Source organism: Ursus arctos, unplaced genomic scaffold (genome assembly GCF_023065955.2).
Source record: "Ursus arctos isolate Adak ecotype North America unplaced genomic scaffold, UrsArc2.0 scaffold_12, whole genome shotgun sequence".
In the NCBI taxonomy this organism is placed as follows: Eukaryota; Metazoa; Chordata; class Mammalia; order Carnivora; family Ursidae; genus Ursus; species Ursus arctos.
Window position 1 is genome coordinate 55,441,002 of NW_026622786.1, and position 20,856 is coordinate 55,461,857.

General features: G+C 40.4%; 1 protein-coding gene across 4 annotated transcripts in view; it reads right to left on the reverse strand.

The window, feature by feature from the left end:
- Positions 1–20,856, reverse strand: part of PATJ (PATJ crumbs cell polarity complex component) — a 336,460-nt gene that overhangs the window by 52,544 nt on the left and 263,060 nt on the right. For all 4 annotated transcript variants that reach the window (XM_048220189.2, XM_026497951.4, XM_026497952.4 and 1 more), the window contains 3 exons: positions 17,279–17,353; positions 12,291–12,408; positions 8,694–8,827 (listed from right to left, as the gene is read on the reverse strand). In XM_048220189.2, coding sequence (XP_048076146.1) covers positions 8,694–8,827; positions 12,291–12,408; positions 17,279–17,353 — 327 coding nt within the window. The remainder of the gene's footprint in view (positions 1–8,693; positions 8,828–12,290; positions 12,409–17,278; positions 17,354–20,856) is intronic.

A 20,856-nucleotide genomic window follows, 5' to 3' on the forward strand; every position in this document is an offset into this window, starting at 1 on the left:
CCCACCTTTAAGCCCCCTGCTTTGATGCAAAAGGTATTTGGCATGCCCTTGCTGATTCACAAGAAGCAAAATGTTAGATTACTTTCAGTATCTCATAAGAACATGCAGGACTTGTGGCAGAACGTAGTCCATAAATGCCACATTTCCTTTATTCTAAGAGGATTTTTTTCTCCTTTTATTTTAATTTTATAATTTTGATGAATCTCAGAGTCAAGTGTACATTCAATATACTGCTTTCCTACCATGGATACAGTAAAAGATTATTACTTTAGAAGAAGTACAGTATTTGTCAAACTGATATAGCTTTGCTTGCCAACTTCATAGGCTGAATAATTGTTTCTGTTCACAAAACCCGAAGAAGCCGTAGCTAAACAAGGGAAGTCAACAAAAGTCAAAAGAACTTATAATACTTGAAATCCTACTTTTTGAAATCTGGATACTCTAATAAATTAGGGTTCACTACATAGATTTTCTATGAATCTCAAATCACAGTCTTTAACTAATCCCCATAAAACTATGCTATGAAAGGAACAAAGAGTGATTCTCTATATCCTAATCTCAACTTATTCATTTATTCTAATATGCTTCGGGTCGGGTATGAAGATTCATACTGACCAAACCCTCCAAGAGAAAGAAAACGGATCACAACGTCCGGCACCTACTATTCTGAAATACTGAAATTTCCTTGGGTAATAAATTATAGACGACATAAATGAGTGTTAGCTCAGCAATCCTAGTGGCTCTTGACTAAAAGTATGGATTAAATGATCAGTTACACAGGAAGCAGTAACAGCAGTGTGTGTGTGTGTGTGTGTGTGTGTGTGTGTGTGTGTGTTAAAGCAATGGACTATATAAGCTATCCTAAAACTCAAGCTCAGGGATTGCAAACTCTTGCACACTATAGTAACAAAAATGTGGAATGAAAATCACAGCAATAAAACAGCTAATATAAGAACTGCAATGAATATATAAAAAGTTTCACATTTTAAGACTCTGAAAAGCTTTCCCTTCTCAAACTCAGAAAAGAAACTGTTTTATATTTACTTAAAATGGAGTTCCCTTGCCAAGACTGATTTAGCAAAAGGTTGATACTCATCATATGAATATAATTTTTCATACTGAAATATAGATTTATTTTAAGGAAATGGGATAATATTTGCATTATATTTTATAAGTCTCTATAGTTCCATCTGGTCCTTATTTATCTAAACTTTACTCAGCTTGCATAATATTTTTGCTTACAGTCATATTCTTTAAGATCAGAAATGCCCAAATCTGGAAATTCAGAGGTACTATTCGTTAACATTCTTTCAGTGTGATTCATAGACTTTTTGCAAACTCTGCTTTGATTTTAAAATAAAACTAAGGTAATAAGATGTTTTGTGTAAAAATATATGACTTAAGCAATAATGATAAAAGGAGCCTGGCTTTGGGGGATTACACGCCAAAGCAAACCACACTCCTCATGAAACAGACCGTGCAAAGTTCATTTGAAGGGGAAAAGTAAAATAAAACACTTAATCAAATGTAAAATAGTTTTCTATTCTGCTTACTTAAAAAAAAATACCTAGTGGTTTAAATTGCTACAGTTCTACATGTAAATGGTTAAAAGCAGTTAACAGCTAAACAATGGCATGCAACATGGTGAATCGGGGTTAAGGGAGGTCACTGCAGAGCTGGACATAGCGTTAGCGCTAAAAGACAGGTATTTTTCACTTCAATTTCTAGATGGGTGACTTTACCACATAGTATCCAAATGTGATAGTCCTTCTACCTCGATGCTTCTTGCTAATGTACCTCTCTCCTATCTATAGAACTTCTGTTTAACGAGACTGAATTAAACTGGTACTAACTCAGGTGGTGAAAAAAATACTGATTTGAAACATGGAGAGAAATAAGATTTGGAATCTGACATTCCCAGGCCTTCTAAATATTACGAGCATTTAAATTTTACGATCTACCCTGGGCATTCACTGACCTCAATTACAACACTGGATGGTACCAAGAATATAAAGACAAAACAAATGCCCTAGGCTAACTGTTTTCCTCTTACAAAGAGACAAGCTTATCTCCAGCCCCGAGGAACAACACAAGTGTAACAACTAGGGCTTATTTATATTCATAAATTTAACCTTTCCAAAAGTGATAACAATGACTAGCTTCCATAAAACAAAACTAAACAATTAAGCCTTATTCTCTAGTTAAAAGAAACTCAAGACTGAAGTTTTAAGAAATCTGTGAGACGGGAATGTAAAGAGAGAGAATGAATTTCCTTAGACTGCTATAACCTTGAGAAAGACACTTACCAATGTAAATGTTCCTGTCTGATTAAAAAATAAAGCCTACTAATATCCATTCAGAGAGCGGCTGCCTGCATTTGTCAAAATATTTCTCAAGATTTGGCACTCACTACAGAGTTCATTCCACCTTTGCCCAGCTGATGTTTAGAAGGTCTTTCCTTATGAAAATGTGAAATCTGTTTTCACCAGGCCCCTTGGAAGAACCTGTTCTTATTCCTCATCCACAACAAGATAACTACATGTTTGCAGAGAGTTGTCGCGGTCCCCTCTGATCTTCCCTCTCCCAACGCTATTCAGTTCTTCCTTGCAATGATGTGGTTTCAACAATGTCCTTGTCGACCACATAACCATACCCAGAACTGAACAGGATACTCAAGCTACAGTTAAAACTGATCAGGGAAGCATTCCAGACAGATCTAACAGCATGGGCCAATATCTTGAGAGGAATGGAAGGAGTCCAGAGTGGCTCACAGAGGCTAGACAGTCATATTGTTACGTGTGCAAGGCACTGTATGCCAGTACTAAGGGTACAAAATACAATAAAACAGGCCTGTTCTCAAGATACTCAGGGTCTGGTGGGTGAGATGAATAACTCCCTTTTACAGGTGAAGGTCGGTGACACATGGAGGTAAGCACTAGAAAAGGAGCCCAATCGTGTGGCTTTGGAGTCAGATCGTCTGATTAAACCACAACTGGACCAACTGCCAGCATTAAGTCCTTGGAGAAGTTACCTAACTTATCTGCATCTCCATTTCCTCATCTGTAAAACGGGGATAATACCACTACCTCTTCTCCAGGGTTGTTGTGAGCATTAAGAGGATATGTATTAATTACATATTAATAAAAGCGTCAAATCACATTTTAAAAGTGTGATGCTGAAAAATATTTAAACATGCAGAAACAAAGTCATGTTTCTCAGTGTACAGCTGATATATCAAAGACAGATGAAGGGAACTGAGGATATATTTTAATACGAATGTTTAACAATAATCAATAATAATTGAACTCATGGGGTGCTTGGGTGGCTCAGTTGGTTAAGCATCTGCCTTTGACTCAGGTCATGATCCCAGGATCCTGGGATAGAGCCCCACGTTGGGAGCCTGCTTCTCTGTCTGCCCCTCCCCCCCACTCCTGCTTGTGTTCTCTCTCTGCCCCCCTCAAATAAATAAATACAATCTTTAAAAAAGTAATGACTGAACTCAGTATACAGGCATTGGAAAAAGTCCTTTATATTCTTTATCTTATTAATCCACATAACAACCTTAAGAAATAGATTTTGTTGTCACCACTATTGCACAAATGAAAAAGCAGATTTAACTTCGAAGGGTTAAGTTGCTTGTCCGCGGCCCTACAGTTAGAGACCGGGGATTCAGATGCCACACATTCAGCATTATTACTCAGCCTTATCAGATATGATACAACACACTGCCTATAGTCTGGGGCCTTTGGCAATGGTAACCAGAGAGGGGAAAATGCACAAAGTGAGGGTCCTGGAGAAACTTTTGTCATTCTTTCTGCACTTCAGAACAGCCCAAGTCTGCCAATAATCTGAGATAAAAGATTTGTTTCTTAAGTTTTTCTTTCTCTTCCCAAAGCTGATAATAAAATAACCCCAACAAGATGACACTGGAGAACTATGTTTTACTTCTTCTGAGGACACTAGAGATAAAACTTCTCATCAGCAAGCAAACATTTCAGAGAAGGAGGAATTGCAGGATTCAGGGAGAGGGTAGAAATACGGGGTGAGCTTCATAAGAGGTAGGAGTCTTCAGTCTTTCATTCAGCAGAATATGTCAAGTCTTCTGAGCTGCAGGACTTCATGCAGACTAGCACTCCAAGACCAAAAAGAGTGGTGGTGGTAGTGGGGGGAGAGAGGATGATGGGTGGATGAATGCACGGAAGGAAATGATATGAATAAATATACTACCTATTTCATACCTTATCTGATTTCCCTGCCGTGTGCCCCTCTAAATTCACGTGTAGAAACTCTAATGCCCAATGTGATGGTATTAGGAGGTGGAACTTTCGGGAGGTGATTAGGTCTTGAGAGCAGAGTTTTCGTGAGTGAAATTAGTGCCCTTATAAAAGAGCCTTCACAGAGGCTCCTTTTACTACATGAGGATATGAGAAGTCTACAACCCAGAGAGAGCCCTCATCTGACCACGACGGCACTGACCTTGGACTTTCAGCCTCCGGAACTGTGAGGAATAAATTTCTGTTGTTTATAAGCCCCCTGGTCTGTGGTGTTTTGTTACAGCTGCCTGAACAGACTAAGATACTGGCTTATAAGAAACACATAAAAACTAATCCATATTAATTAAACTTAGAGAGTGTGTACTGTAGTCCTTCCTTCCCTCCCTCCCTTCTTTCCTTCCTTCCTTTCTGTAGGTAGACAGGGCTTGAACTCTCGACCCTGAGATCACTACCTAAGGTGAGATCCAGAGTTGGAAGCTTAACTGACTGAGCCACCCAGATGCTGCTAGTTGTACTTTTTTCTACTTTTCAGAGAAAATCCCCATTTTAATAGTCCTTATTAGGGTTTTTCATTGGCTGGTCCCTTATTTTAGACCATAAACACCAAAGGTGGTAGAATAAACTTGATTGAACGTGTACGGACAGGGTTATTTCACTCAACTTTATGTCTTCGGCACTAAGAAAAGGGCAAGCCTTTAAGCAAACACATGCAAGCGATCATAGAAGAGCCACAACCACCAAAAGCAGACCCGGGAGCGCAACAGAAGATTAAAACAACAGAGGCAGAAGTCTGTCACTGAGGACTGAGTGCAGGTGCGCTCATAAACCTTCCCAAGAGGCTCACCCTCACCATTATCTCGGTACCTAAAAAGCCTATTTAGATGACTGGCTGCAAACATACTGGGATGCTAGTAGATCTCCCTCTCTGCTCTCAGAAACCATCTGCCTTGGCTCTGGAGCTATTATTTATAGCAGATAGGACTGATGTGGTGTCAAGACCAAGTCCCAGAGGCTTGATTCCTCCAAAGATGGCAAAAGTATCTGTTGGACACACAACAAGGAAGGCCCAGAAACCCTAACTGGGAGCTTAAGAAGGGTCACCAGCACTCAGAATGTGCTCTTTCCCCGCATCAGAGCCGAAGTGAGGGTGCGTCACACAATCAAAGGTGCAAAGACAAGTGCAAAGGTACTTTTGACAGTGGGTCAACACTGTCCAAATTTCCTTTCAGATGCTCTCATCTGCATTTGCTAACTTCCTGCTGGCTGGGCGCAGTCGCGTGACCTCACTGGATAATGTGGCCTGGAGTGTCAACAAGGCTGCATGTTCCATGTCAAAATTTGGAAGGAAAAAAAAGATCTTCACTGTGGTAAACAATGGTTTTATTTGTGAAAGCACCTTCCACCAGCCCCTGCTGTTCATCTTCGCCAAAAAACGGCATGGCTGTAAATAACTCGTGAGTCTAACTTCCAGCTTTTGATAAGGTACCTGAGGTTAAGAAATAGAAGCTGTGTCCCATTTCTCATTTTTAAGTGGTACTTATCCTTCCAAGGACAATGGGATTTACAGTCTCACAAGGCAGACTTACAGATTATGAACTTCAGAATGCTGTTACAGAATTTTTTTTGGGGTGGGGTGGGCTGCGTCGTGTGGCCAGAGAAGCGGGAGCAGAGCACAGTATTTAGCGAACAGCCTCAGCCAGGAAGCAGGAGGTGACGTGGACAGCGGAAACCCCCAGGCCGGCAGCCAGCAACGCAAGCGTAAGCAACAGTGAAGCCCCAACAGTGGCACGGGTGCATCTTGTTCAGGATTTCTAACCCACCCACATAGAGCAAAAGCAGATTAATAAAAAAGCCAAAAAAAAAAAAAAAAATCAGCTAACAAAGTCATTCAGCTGGGCAAAACAGGCTATGGGATTTCCTATGGGAAAAAATTTCCGTATTTCCTATGAGGAATTCTAGCTTTGCCTTATTTTAAGCAGGGTGGACGCAGATTCACAAAAAATAAATCAGAGGTTACCTCTTCATGAAAGAATTCACTACAGAATTTCTCTAAAGTGTAATTTCCCTGGTTCATTTCAAATATAGATTTATACAAATTCAGTTTATTCAATATTCAGGAATATCTCTTTGGAAAGATGAGAAAACAGGCTCCAGAAGGGAGAAACAGCCAATGTTCAGGGTTGGCCAAAAGCTTCTGCATACTACCCCAAAGACCTGGGGATAACAATTTATACATGATATGCTTTAAAAATAGAGAATATGTATATACATTCATTCCTTATGACCCCAGAACTTTTCTGCATTTCTCATTATCTGGCTTAGAAAGCTATCTGTTCAGCTTCTGTCGCTGAGGAAAGGGACAAACTTTTCTTTAGAAGTTTCCCTTCAAGTGACCTGGTCTAGGCGATATTTTTAAATCGTATTTAAATCTCACCCCATGAAAGGGTGGGGGCTAAAACTGGCTGCTGAGCTAGTTAACTCCAGGTGTTCCCAGTTCCATCCAAGCTGATGAAAAAATATCCCCGTGTATGCATGAGGCCACACACCTCAGGCCTTGCCTACACAGGCAAAGGGAGAGTTAATGCAGGAAATAAATAATCCTGAACTCGGGAGGAAAGTTACAGCAATACTTTAATCAGGTGGATGGAGCTAAAATCCTTTAATGAATAAACCCCGGCGTCTAAGCACAGTCCTGTTTAGGTTGCGCACTAGCAGAGTGCGTGGTGCCGCCTTTGCGAGATCGGGTGGGACGGTGGGAGGGTGAAGGCTGAGGCCAGGGAGCGGGCAGAAGGCACGGAGACCTGGGTTTCCGCCGCACCGCGCGGTTCTTGAGTTGGCTAGGGCTTCAGGAGCCTAATAGTTACTACAGAAAAATATAACGGGATCTCCCCGCCTCCCGACTGTACTAACGTGGAAATATTATATTCCTGCCAAAAATGAAAATGATTTTTACTGATCCTATTACACTTGTTTTATCTGTAAATCTGCATATACACTCTACTCCTTACTAAATAATATGGGCAAAAGAAATACCAAAATATTCATTTAAAAACATATTTATTAAGAAGAAGCCTCGTCTCTAGGGAGAGGCCCAGGATGGGTGTGGAGGGCAGGGCTAGGGCGAAAGGGTTGGAGGGAGATTTGCTTTCTACTTTATATGCTTTTGTGTCAATTTAACTGAGTATAATATGTACGTATTACCTATTCAAATATATATGCATTGATTCATCACATTTTTATAAATCAAAATCCAGAAACTTTTACAAAAAAATGGTAATGAGTAGTAACATCAAAATATACTAAACAGGGTGCCTGGGTGGCTCGGCAGGTTAAGTGTCTGACTCTAGATTTTGGCTCAGGTCATGACCTCAGGGTTGTGAGATCGAGCTCTGCGTGGATATGGAGGCTGCTTAAGATTCTCTCTCTCCTTCTAACCCGTCCGCTCTATAATGTATATATATATTTTAAAGCTGGCCAGAATATACATGCATATCTATATATATATATATACACATGCACACTGAATACTCAAAGATCTGTCATCCATTCAAAAACTAACATTCTAGACTAATTTTTAAAAAAATTATGAGTAGACATGAACATAGTTAGAATAAAGCTCTCTCCTTCTAACCCGTCCGCTCTATAATATATATATATATTTTAAAGCTGGCCAGAATATACATGCATATCTATATATATATATATACACATGCACACTGAATACTCAAAGATCTGTCATCCATTCAAAAACTAACATTCTAGACTAATTTTTAAAAAAATTATGAGTAGACATGAACATAGTTAGAATAAAGCAAAACCTTAATTGTTGTGCTAGAATAACTGATATATATTTTTATCTAGCATTCCATGAAATAATAGTGATGATCATAATAATAACAGTTCATACTTACTTTACACTTAGTATGTACCGGAACTGGCCTAAATCCTGTTATTTTTTTTAATGTTTATTTTCTAATTTAGCAGATTTGAGAGAGAAAGGGCGAGTGTGCATGTGAGCTGGGGGGAGAGGGAGAGAGAGAATCTTAAGCAGACTCTGTGCTGAGTGCAGAGCCTGACTTGGGGCTTGATCTCATGACCCTGAGATCATGACCTGAACCGAAATCAAGAGTCAGACATTTAACTGACAGCCACCCAGACACCCCTAAATCCTGTTACAATATTTCTAAATGCTGCTACAATGTTGTTAGTCTAATAAGCATTTATAAAAAACACTCAATGTAGAGAAAATCCTGGTGAAAATTCAACACTGAGAAAAACTTGAAAGCTGGCCAGAATATACATGCATATCTATCCTTAGTTTTTTTCTATACCATGAGAAAGCCAAGTCTTCCACAGAAGTGATAAAGGCCCAACAACGAACTCTGTGACAGCGGATATACTTCACTTCTAGGAACTTACCAAAGGGGTGTCTTTTCCTCCCACAATGCTGAGACCAAGACCTGAACGTCCCTTGGATATTTCTATAATCATTTCCTGGCCAGGAACAATGGGGCACGTGGCAGGGTCCACTGACAGAGGGGCCTGGAAACCACCTGGAGAAGGATGAAACACAGAATGACACACAAGGAGGAGAGGCAGCCCGCATGCACACTCCGTTAGCTGGGGAGTACATGGTTTGCACGTATTTGTTACTTCACTCTTTTCCTGCTAAGCACCATGAAGGAAAGAGCTGGGTCCTTAATGCCTATTCAGGAAGGGATGAAACGCGACACCTTTGAGATGAAAACAATAACTACCGCCTGACTTAATCATCTATTTTAAGTATACTTGAAAATTTTTAAATCTTAAAATATACCCTGAAAACTCATACGGAAAGATGTAAGATGATTCAATGACTAAGTACATATAGGCGTATGTTATAATGAAAATGAAGACTGGTATGACAAAAGATTCTGAGTTATAGTTAGACGACACGAAGAAGAATTAGTGCTTAAATACTTTCAATTAGAGCATATCACAAATGAACATACACAAAGGATTTCATCAATAAAGTATGACGTGGCTGAAAATAAGAATTACCCCTAAGAATGATCCTGAAATATATACACAGTAAATGAATGAATGAATGAATGAATGAATGAATAAAAAGTGTCATAAACACAACATTCAAGGACTAATTACTGGGTCCATAGCTGAAAAACTTCTTAAAAGAGTTACTGCTACTTTATAAAGGTTTATTTTTTACTTCTTAAAATTTTAAAAAAGATTTCATATTTAAATTTTTTAATGTAATCTCTACCCTCAAAGTGGGGCTGGAACTCACGACCTGGAGACCAAGAGTCTCATGCTCTATTGACTGAGCCAGCCAGGTGCCCCAAGGTTTACTTTTGAAAATCACTGTTTTATTTTATTTATTTATTTTTCTTAAGTAGGTTCCACAGCCAACGTGGAGCCCAATGTGGGGCTTGAACTCACCACCCGGAGATTAAGACCTGAGCTGAAATCAAGAGTCGGTCACTCAATCGACTAAGCTACTCAGGCGCCCCTAAATCATTGTTTTAAATTGGGTTTCTCTAACAAATGAGAGAAAAAAATATTTACTGGCTAGGACAAGATGTTTCATACAACCCCTTTATCTAGCATAACTTCTACATATGTGCATTTTCCAGATGACTGAACCTAACTAATTGAAAAACCAAAATATTCAAAATGTTAGCTTCAAGAGATTCTTGTACAAATAACAGCCTCCAGAGAATGTCATCTTTTTTGACAACTAAGTTCGATCCTCATGAGTACTGACTCTTACCCTGGGATAGAATTTAGTTAAGGGCTGATAATAAAGGGCCCCACCTGCTGGTCAGCCGCAGCTAATGCACAGGGGCCAACTTGGGATCCACAAAGCTCATTACACATCTGTACAAGCAAAGGCCCGCAGACTATGGCCTGCAGGCTAAGAATGATTTTCACATTTTCAAAAGGTTGAAAGAAAAAAAAAAAAGAAAAATAACATTTCAAGACATGTGAAAATTACATGAAATTCAAATTTCAATGTCCATAAATGAAGTTGTATTGGAACACAGCCCTGCTAATCCATTTACTTCCAGTCTACGGCTGTTAGCACCCTGCGACAGCGGAGTTGAGTAGTTGCAACAGAGACCATATGGTCCACAAGCCTTAAATATTTACTATCTGGCTCTTTGCAGAAAAAGTTTGCCAATCCCTGATATTAAACAAAAGGAAACAGGCTCTAGGTAAGCCTGTGGAGGGCTCTGCTCTGACTCAGCAATAATAACAGAGCAGGTTTTGGAGTGGTGGGGACGTGGATTTAAGTTCCCAAGAAGGAAATTAATAGGTGGGTGAAATGGAGGCTCATTCCTCACCCAAAAAATGCATGTAACGAACTGCTTTCCAACAGGAAGTAAACGAACAGTGTGTGTGAGGTGCCCAGCCCAGCAGCTGGCATAACGTAGCACGCACACAGTTGCTCTTTCTGACCACACGGAATTTATTAATCTAATGGCCTCCTAGTTAAGAGTGAGAAATTTAGTGACGCAACCTCAGTAACAATAAAAAATGCCCCATTAGAAGGAGAATACTAAATTATAAACCTAATTTGACTCTAGATCTTTTGGCAGCATATGTATTTCACACTCCATTCTCCATTCATTTACAATAAAAACAATGTGCGATAGTGCATAATTTCATGAATGCATTACAAAGTTTATACTCCTTTTATAAATGACCAGTTTAGCCTTTTGAGTGAGAAGAGAGAACACATAGTCAGAGATGCTGGGGATGTCGTTCTCTTCCTCCATTTCTGCCTCCCCCAAGCCAGTCCTGAGTCAGGGTTGGTACGCACTTCTCCCATACAGCCCAGCCCAGAGCCTGACATATCAAGCCCCTGATAAATGCTTGGTGAGGAGATGACCGAATGAGTAGAATTTCCACAGATTAAATTATAGGAGATTAATTTCTGTTATCAAGATATAAATATGTGATGCATCTTATCAAAACTCAATTGGTCTACAGTGCGGTTACTTTCTCAGTAAAAGGCCAGGTGGTAAGTATTTTGAGCTTTACAGACCATACATTCTCTGCTGAACTACCCAATTCTATCCTTATTCTGTGAAAGCAACCTTAGACAACAGGTAAACAAATAAGTATTCCAATAAAATTATATTTATGGACATGGAAGTCTGGGTTTCAGATAATTTTCATGAAATATTCTTTTGATTGTTTCCAACCTCTTAAAAATATGAAAACCATTTTTAGCTTGCAGACCGTACAAAACCAGATGGTGGGCCAAATCTGACCCACGGGTCATAGTTTGCTGACCACATTCATTAAGTATTTTCGTAAAAATCCAGTACTTTAGAATAATACCTGCTTTCTAAAGTTTTTGTTGAGTTAATATTTATGAAAAATATGCACAAGACAAATGCATAAAGGTGTCAGGCCCGTTAAATTCATGCAGGGGTATGCTTTGCCACTGGTGAGCACAGTGTTTTAAATAGGCCACTTTTTGTTTTTTTTAACGGACTTATATCACATAAAAAGCAAAGTGGAAATACTCATTATTCATTTCGAAATTCTATTTTCAACTGCCAGTCAGCATAATTCATGCCAGGAATTCAAAGAGAGAAAGTGAATACTCATGTCTTTAAGCACTGAAAATTAACAGTCTTCAAATAACTTACATCAACATATGCAAGGCTAACAATTTGACTGAATATGATTTTTAGGAGATAATACTCATACACTAAACACACTCTTTTGGAGAGATTACAGAATAATTTGTAAGCCTCATATGCAAACAGTATTTACTGAGGGCCTTTTTTTGTTCTGGCTCTTTCCTACTCAATAAGCAATAGGCAATCCCGGTAGCAGGTGAGGAAAATGGTGACCTGCCCAAGTCCCAGAGCTAAGGAAGTGGAGAAGGGGTGCAAAGCCAGGTTTCCTGACTCCTGATCCAGTGCTCTTTCCAGGGTATCACAATCCCCTCCTTTTCTCATGTTTGAGGAGTCAATTCAGTTCGGCTCACAGAAAGAATCATACCATAGCTTGTGAAATCCGCATCCGTTGAATGGTACAACGGAGCTGGTGCTAAAGGTGTCTCTTGTGAACTGAAGCAGACTTTTGTTGAATATTTTTGCTGTTTCATCTGGCTGACAGCCTACAAAAGAAGGGAAAATAAGATGAATGTCAAAGAGGAGAACGAAAACCAAAGGATAAGACTTTAAAACTGGTGTGTTGTTACCAAAACAATGGTGGCACTCCAATAATGTCTTCTGAGAATTTAGAGCGGGAAAGGTTGCAGGAGGAAGTCAGGATGATTTCTGTCCCACCCCCCATGCTTCCCTATTTAACTTTACATCTAAGATGCTCCAGTAAAGGATGGATGGAGGAAGGGAAGAAGTATTAACAGCTGACGATACTCTATCACTGTGGTCTGTATATGATGTTGGGGCCGGGAAGCTGAACAAAAATTTTGACAATTTCCACTGATTCTGATGAAGTCGATGTGAAGTCCACATACCCATGTTGGGCCCACTGAAAAGCAATCTATGTTGCAGATGTTCTGAGCATACAATGATGTCCTTCTCTTCTGGATACACCCACAATCGTTAAATGCTTTAGGCAGGTTAATTGAGCAACATGAGGGCCAGGAAGAGGAAATAAGCATCCACTGAAAGCCTACTAAGTGCCAGGTACACCAACTACATTTTAATTCACCTCAATGAACTATATCTTATTCACCCTTGATTCCCAGTACCTGGAACATAGTAGAGCCTCAATACATGTTTGATGAATGAATGAATGAGTCAATGAATGGATATAGAAGAGCAAAATTGAAGACATGGAATCTCACAGTTGAAAATGAATTTGTAAATCAATGAAGGTACAGAGACCTTTGCTGTGTGAGCTTTGGAAAGCTAACTCGTAATTCTGGATCTTTGTTAATAATACCGCCAATGAATATTAGTATTAGAAAACTGAGAAAAACCAAAAGGACTCCATGCTTGCTTAACAGGCAGTTAAGAAACATAGGTAGTGACCTGACCTGCCTTCTGGATCTGTAGTTAGCCAGGGAACCCATCCCCAGCTGGAAGATTCTGGTGGAGGCAGTGAAGCACCAGGCTGTCCCTGGAGTCTAGAAATAGGATCAAGGTAACTGCTCCAGAACAATGATACCTCAAGATTCTGTCCGTGGAAGGCTATGCCTCAATTCAAGGCACCATGCAGTATATAAAAGCCAGAACACCACGAGCATTGTGTATCTGTATTGTGCTTTCCAGTTTTTAAAAACACTTTTACATCCATGAATTCTTTTAATCCTGAAAACAACCTGGAGAGGTAGACAATATTACTTCTTTTCCAGATAAAGGAACCATTGTCAAGTGACACGTCTGAAATCACACCATTATTTAGAGGAAGAGGTCAGACTGAAAGTCAGTAGTAGCTAAAGAATGTTACAAATTATTTTTTTATTTTTATATTTTAAAGATTTTATTTTATTTATTTATTTAATGTTTCTTTTATTATATTATGTTAGTCACCATACAGTACATCCCCGGTTTCCGATGTAAAGTTCGATGATTCATTAGTTGCGTATAACACCCAGTACTTTTAAGCAATCTCTACCCCCATCGGGCTCGAGCTCATAACTCTGAGACCAAGAGTTGCGTGTTCTACCGACTGAGCCAGCCAGGTGCCCCAGAATGCTACAGATTTAAAATGCTTATCAAACAGCTGCTAGGCACTGATTCTACGGATGCTCATTTTCTTTTCTGTAGTTTTTCTCACCAACGTTTAACGACGACCGTATACTTACTTAAAAAGACTTAATCAAAGACATATTTTCAGTGATTTAAAAAAGAGGTTAGTGGAAAAATGACAAATATGGGTTTACTACCAGAAAACTGAACACTGGAACCACCTAGATATCAATTACTCTGAGGACCATATTTCCCAGTGTCCCTGAAGCTAGATGCATCTGCAGACTAAGTCTTGGTCAGTAGGATGTACACGGATGTGAACTGTACAATTTTCAGGTCATTTTCTACAGGAAAAGGATCCTGCCTTCTCTTCTCCCTAACTGGAATGCAGATGGGATGACAATAACCAGAGCAGCCATCTCAGACCAAAAAATGGACGCATTTTTTTGAGAGCAGTAATCAAATAAGAGGCGCCTGAGTGTGTGACACTGTGGAGACACCGTATCATCCTCAGACTGATTACACCCATACTTGACGTAGAAGAGAAACTTCTTGCAGAGATTGAGCCTCATCTGAACAGTACTTACGTTCAACTTTTGTTTTGTATCACCTTTAAAAAGACCATCAATAACAAAGCTGAATGCAAGCTAGAGAGTGCTCTTGTGACAAAAATCATGTGATTAAAAAAGAGATTTATTTAATTTAGTTTAGAGAGAGAGAGCGCATGAGGAGGGGGGAGGGGCAGAGGGAAAGAATCTTCAAGCAGACCAACCCATGAGATCATGAAACCAAGAGTCAGACACCTAACTGACTGAGCCACCCAGGGGCCCCAGAATCATGTGATTTTTACAACAGGAATGTCGGTGCTAATCATTACATCCCAGCTCCAGGTAGCATCCCACTGCATTGTGCATAACACGTTTCCAACAGATAGTGATAGTACTGAACTCAATTGAAAAACAAGGAGACAGTCCACAGAAACCAAGTGAAACACCCACCATGTATTTTTAGAGGCCGACCTCTTGTTGGTAGGTGTGGTGATGGGTGTGTGCTCCTGTGACTCACCCGTGGGCACAAATCCACACCACTAAGAATGAAAGATAAGAAAGGCTGGATTCGCTGTTGAACGTCTTCTAACTCAAACAGGAGAGCTGGAATGGATGTTCTAGGTTATCCAACCTAACTAAACCAGTGGTTCTCAAACCCTGTCTTCATAATAGAAATTGTCAGGGAGCTTTTTAAATTTATGGATGCTGGGAGCTGGGAGCCCCCCCCCCATCCTAGACCAAATAAATCGGCACCTAGGTGGAGCCCAGGCAAGTTCTGTTTGCTTTAGGAATGACTGCTTCAAGTTAATCCATGGATTCTTCACCCAGGGTAAATGGGTTTCTAAGAGACCACAAAGGGCATTTTGGGAATTATAAAAATCCTGTGTTGTGCCAAAATTATGTTTATCAGGGTTTTCTGGGGGAAAAAGTTTACAGTTCATTTATGATGGGAAAACAAAAATCACCATTTAAAGAAGATATGAATTGTTGAGTTTGCTAGTACTGATTAGCCGTGTGGCCACAGGCGAGTCACTTTCCCTCCTTACACCTAAACTTCTTCATCTGTAAATTGGTAGGGATATTTCTAAACCTTGAGAGCTTGTTCCAAAGATCAAAAAGAAAAGGACATAAATAAACCTATCATTATGCCAAGAGCAGTTTAAGATTTCAGCTGATAATAGCTATTAATGTCTTTATGTCTTTTGGTAATAAATGACCAGCCAGCTCCTGGTTAAAAACCATCCAGGGTGGTTTGGAACAGCTCAGGGGGTTGGGAAGTTCTTCATAAGGAACTGACACAGCCTCACAGCAGGTGTTGTCCACTGACCTCGGCTGGTTCTCTTCAGCAGCCATGGAAAAGGGTCATAATCACTTTCCCGAAGGACAATACTTTAGATATTTAAGCACTCATTTTTCAGCATGGAAAAGAAAGGACAGGTGGTGTTTAGGATTTGTCACAGCTCTAAAGTTCTATGGTTATAACATTTTAGGGATGCCTGATACATGCCTTGAGATAAGTGGCAGCATATGAAGCATTAACATATTAATAGTATTCACAAATATATCACATAAAGTCTGGTCTTAAGTTAAAAAAATTTTTGCTTACACATTTCCATTTGAACCAAATCTGGTTATTTTTAAGCTTCTTTCTATACCTACTCATTTTTTAAAAAGTGATTTTATTTATTTGAGAGAGACACAGAGATAGCGACAGAGACGGTGACAGAGAGTAAGAGCGGGGAGGAGAGGGAGAAGTAGGCTCTCCGCTGAGCAGGGAGCCTGCTTCTCCCTCCCCTGGCTCGCCATCTCTGTCTCTCTCTCAAACAAATAAATAACATCTCTACACCCAACGTGGGGCTCGAACTCAAAACCCTGAGATCAAGAGTTGCATCTTCTACTGAGTAAGCCAGCCAGGCACCCTTGCACCTACTCATTTTTAAAAAAGTGTATTTCAGAGAGAGAATGCATGAGCGAGCAGGGGGTGGGGAGAGTCTCAAGCGGATTCCCCTCCGAGCGTGGAGCCCAATGCAGGGCTTGATTCCAAGAACCTGACATCATGACCTGAGCCAAAATCAAGAGTTGGATGCTCAACTGACTGAGCCACCCAGGCACCCCTACAACTACTCATTTTTATTTAGGTTTTTAGCATTTAAGTGTGGAGAATTTTCAAAGGTATTTTCTTTGGCAGTGTTTGAAATATCATGGGAGCTCTAGTTCCTTAAACATAGAAATAGCTAATACAGTAATAATGTAAATTTTAGTAGCATGAAAGTATTAGCCAGCACATAGAAATGAGAATCAAGATTTTAAAAAGGAAAAAAAAAAAGGAAACACTCAACAGCAACAAAAGTACAAAAATTTGACAGACAGAAACTTAGTTGTTTTTTTTTTAAGAGAAGTGAACATAAAACATAAGGAACACCAAAGTTACTGTATTTATATTTTTATAGAACTGCAAATTCTCACACTTCAGATTTTTATTCATGACATTAAGACACGGCACTCTTAGGATTTAAGTGCAGGTGTGTTTGTAGGGATGGCTCACTTTTAAACACCTGCTCAGGGTATTGGTCCAGGAAATGCACACAGAATATTTCCACACACCTTGCACAGAATCAGTGATATGGCTGTGGGTTGACTTCAAGTTCCAAGACACACCATAACCTCCTAGCAAGTAATAAAGGGTCTGATTTCATTGCAATCACTTCCTTTTCTTCTGGAACCCATTTATAATGCACACCATCCCAGTAGAGCAAAACCTAAAGTGGAAATTACGTACATCATCACTTGGGCACTCCAGTGCCTTCTGCTGACCTGCCACCATGCCCTGACCAGCCACCTGGGAGATGTCCTCCTGAAACGTAAAAGATACAACAGTTAACAGCATTGAAGAGCTCAAGTGCACGCTCCAACTTTAGCAAACACCACGGGGCTTGGGCTCCACTACAAAAATGACCAAAGCACCAGTCATAAAAGTTCTGTTCCTCCATCTGAACTAAGACTCATTAATGAAGGCAGCCTCGTCATTTCCAAATGCTTCTTTTGGGCCCTTTAGATCAGGCTTTAACCCTATCAGATACCCATTCATGGTCACTTCAGCTAGAGTTTGCTCTTCTTTTGCCATTCCAGTAATCTCTAACTCTGTATTCATACCGAATATTTAGTTCTTTCAGGGTCTGAACTCTGATGTTAGAACTTTTTTCTCCTCAAAGTCACTAAAGACACTGGAGGATACAGAGTTAAGTTAGTCCTGAATCCCATGGAAAAGTGCAGAGGCCAGATTTTTGAGAGAAATAAACTACCAAAACACACAGGAAACCAATGCATCCTAAAGGGCAGTTTATTGACACCAACAGATTGGCCAGAATGCTTATGTCTGCTTCCCACCATATCCCATCCTTCTTTACAGGCAAAGTTACAGGGGAAATTATCATCTGATGGTTTACTCTCAGGCATGAACTGCTGCATTTGGACATGGACAAGGCAGGGAACCTGGAAACAGACTGACTGGGATAGGAGAAAGGATGGGCTTACTGTAGCCCTTGGCAGATGTCTGAGAGACACCAGGTGGCAGGTCTAACATACAGACTGCAGGTAGGTAAGCTATCTGAAGATGGGGAGAGGTGTGACTTGTAGAGCAAAGTAGCAGGAGTTTGTGACCTTAGATCCTTGACTCAAGAGTTCTGCAACCCCGAGCAGACTATCTGACATCTCCAAGCCTCGCTCAGTCTCCTCATTTATAAAAAGGTTGTTATGCTCTAGGGATGTTGTAAGGATTAAATGAGGCAATGCATGAAAAGCACTTAGTTTGGTACTGAGCAGACAACAAATACGTAATAAAGATGTTAATGATGACAGTAAATGGGATCCAGCACTGATGCACCCATATTCCTAACTCTACTATAGAGTTGGTGAAAATAATTACATGGACAGGACACTTCCTCCTTTGGCGAATGCTGGAGTACAATCTGACATCCCCCACCCCCACCTTGGTTTCTTTTTTGAACATAACTGACATACCCTTGATTCAACAGCCTCCCATCAGATTTGTAACAATATAATAGATAATGATGAGGTCATGCCCACCCATTCATTATTATTAGATTAGGTTACAATCTCATCCTGTCTCATCAATTCTCTATTGGTTTACAACCTGAGAAATTCAACACCAGAACATAATATCCGGAGCCTACAGCCTAGGTCCCTGGGATGGTTGTGATTTCCCTTATCTGTCCACTTATTTTTTAGGACCATAGCTCTTTCTCAGTTAGATATAGATTCTCTCTCAATTTCTCCCATAGGGGGCAAGCACTCTAGAACTCCTCCCCAACAACCCCCTCCCCAACTTACCCCCCCAAGCTGTGCTCCTAAACAGATTACATGACATGAATTCACAAGTTACTTCATGTTGTAATTCTTCCTTGAGGCCCTGGGCAGTGCCCCTTCCATAGCATGACCAAGTTTTTTCTCACAATTTATGCAACACTGTGTGGTATCTTTTTATGTGTCTGTCTCCCATACACTAATATGATTGACTTTGTCTTGTTTGTTTCTTCAAAATATGGCAGAATAGACTGTGAGCTTGATAAAGGGCCAGTGCTGAATGAATCAAAGTTCAGGAACTCAAATCTTAAATGCACCTGCGTGGACTTCAGAGCCAGCCCTGAAAGAAAGGATGCACAGCGAAGGTGATCCTGTGGCTCGCACTTAAAAGGACCACAGTTGAAAAAAAGACAGACATGGGAAGGTCAATAAACGGTGCTCACGGGAATTTTTAGAATCAAACTTCTAACCTGCCTTATAAATGGAAACCACTGGTATTATTCCTTCCGGTGTGGATCAAATAGCCTTCCGAAGAGCAACAGTGCCTCTATTTGAAAATGATACTGCAAGTCTGCAATGCTGCCTTTGCTTAAACCCAGATTAACTAGCATGGGAAGGAGCTGACCTCCCCAGCCAAAGACTTAAAAACCCAATCTGGATATCACACAGAGCTACTACTAATTGGTTGCATTCATCCTCATTTGCACTTGTAAATAAAAAGGGCACTGGAACGGTCGCCAGAAAAATCTGGGTTCAGATTGGTTCCACTACTTATTAGCAGCAGTAGTGCTCGGAAACCTTAATTTTTAGCATCAGGAAGAATACGATAACAGCTACCTAAGTAAGGGGTTGCCAGCAAAGTTGAACTCAGCACATGCTTACAGAGCATCTACTCTGTGCCAGCAAGGAAGACGACTAACGGAGCCTTGCGCTTATGACATTTACATATCTGGTGCGACAGATAGTAGAGAAAAAAGTTATGGAAACTTTGAATTATAAGTGAATGATATCTGCAGGAAGGTGTGTGGCAGACAGCAGGTGCCTGAGAAGTGACAGTTTCCTTCCCTTTCTCTTGTCCTCAAAATGTGGAAGGATGAGATGAGGAAATCAGAGCTCTGAAAAGCATCTGGTCCAACACCCTGTTCCATGTCCTTCCTCTCTCTCTCTCTCTCTTTCTTTTCTTCCTTTTTTTCTTTCTTTCTTTCTTTCTTTCTTTCTTTCTTTCTTTCTTTCTTTCTTTCTTTCTTTCTCTTTCTTTCCTTCCTTCCTTTTCTTTTTTCTCTTTCTCTTTCTTTCTTTCTTTCTTTCTTTCTTTCTTTCTTTCTTTCTTTCTTTCTTTCTTTCTTTCTTTCTAGATTTATTTATTCATTTGAGAGAGAGAGGGAGAAGCAGACTCCCCACTGTGCAGAGAGTCCATTGGGGGACTCAATCCCAGGACCCTGAGATCATGACCGGAGCTGAAGGCAGACTGAGCCACCCAGGCGCCCCCTGTTCCATTTCTTATGCTGATTCCCCTTAAACCTCTGGGCCAAGGGACGGGGCCAGTGCATGATGATGGTGATGACAGCTAAAACTTACTGAGCACTGTCTGTGCCAATTACTGAGCTAGATACCATCCCTATTTTGGATGCTGATGTATTACGAGAGAGCTAGGGGATAAGGGTTATTATCATCCTCAGTGCGTGGTTAACTGGGGCACAGGAGGCTAAAGCATATGCTGAACCAGAACTTGATCCGGATGCATTGTGCTGCAGAGCCCCTGCTCCTGAGGATAAACCACAAGGGAAAGGCAAAGTGCTGTTCACCTCGTCCCAACGACACACATGAGATTCTTAGGAGCCAGCCTCAACACAGTGATTCCATTTTTAGACACAACATTAACTCAGAACGAGTCATGCCACCTTATTTTGAGCGTGGGCAGGCAAAAAGAATTCATGGTACTAGTCACTGCAGTGACCTAGGGTGTGCGACTTTTTTCTGTGTTTTGTGTTTAGACATAAATTTAGAACTTGCTAATTTTCCAACTACTGCACC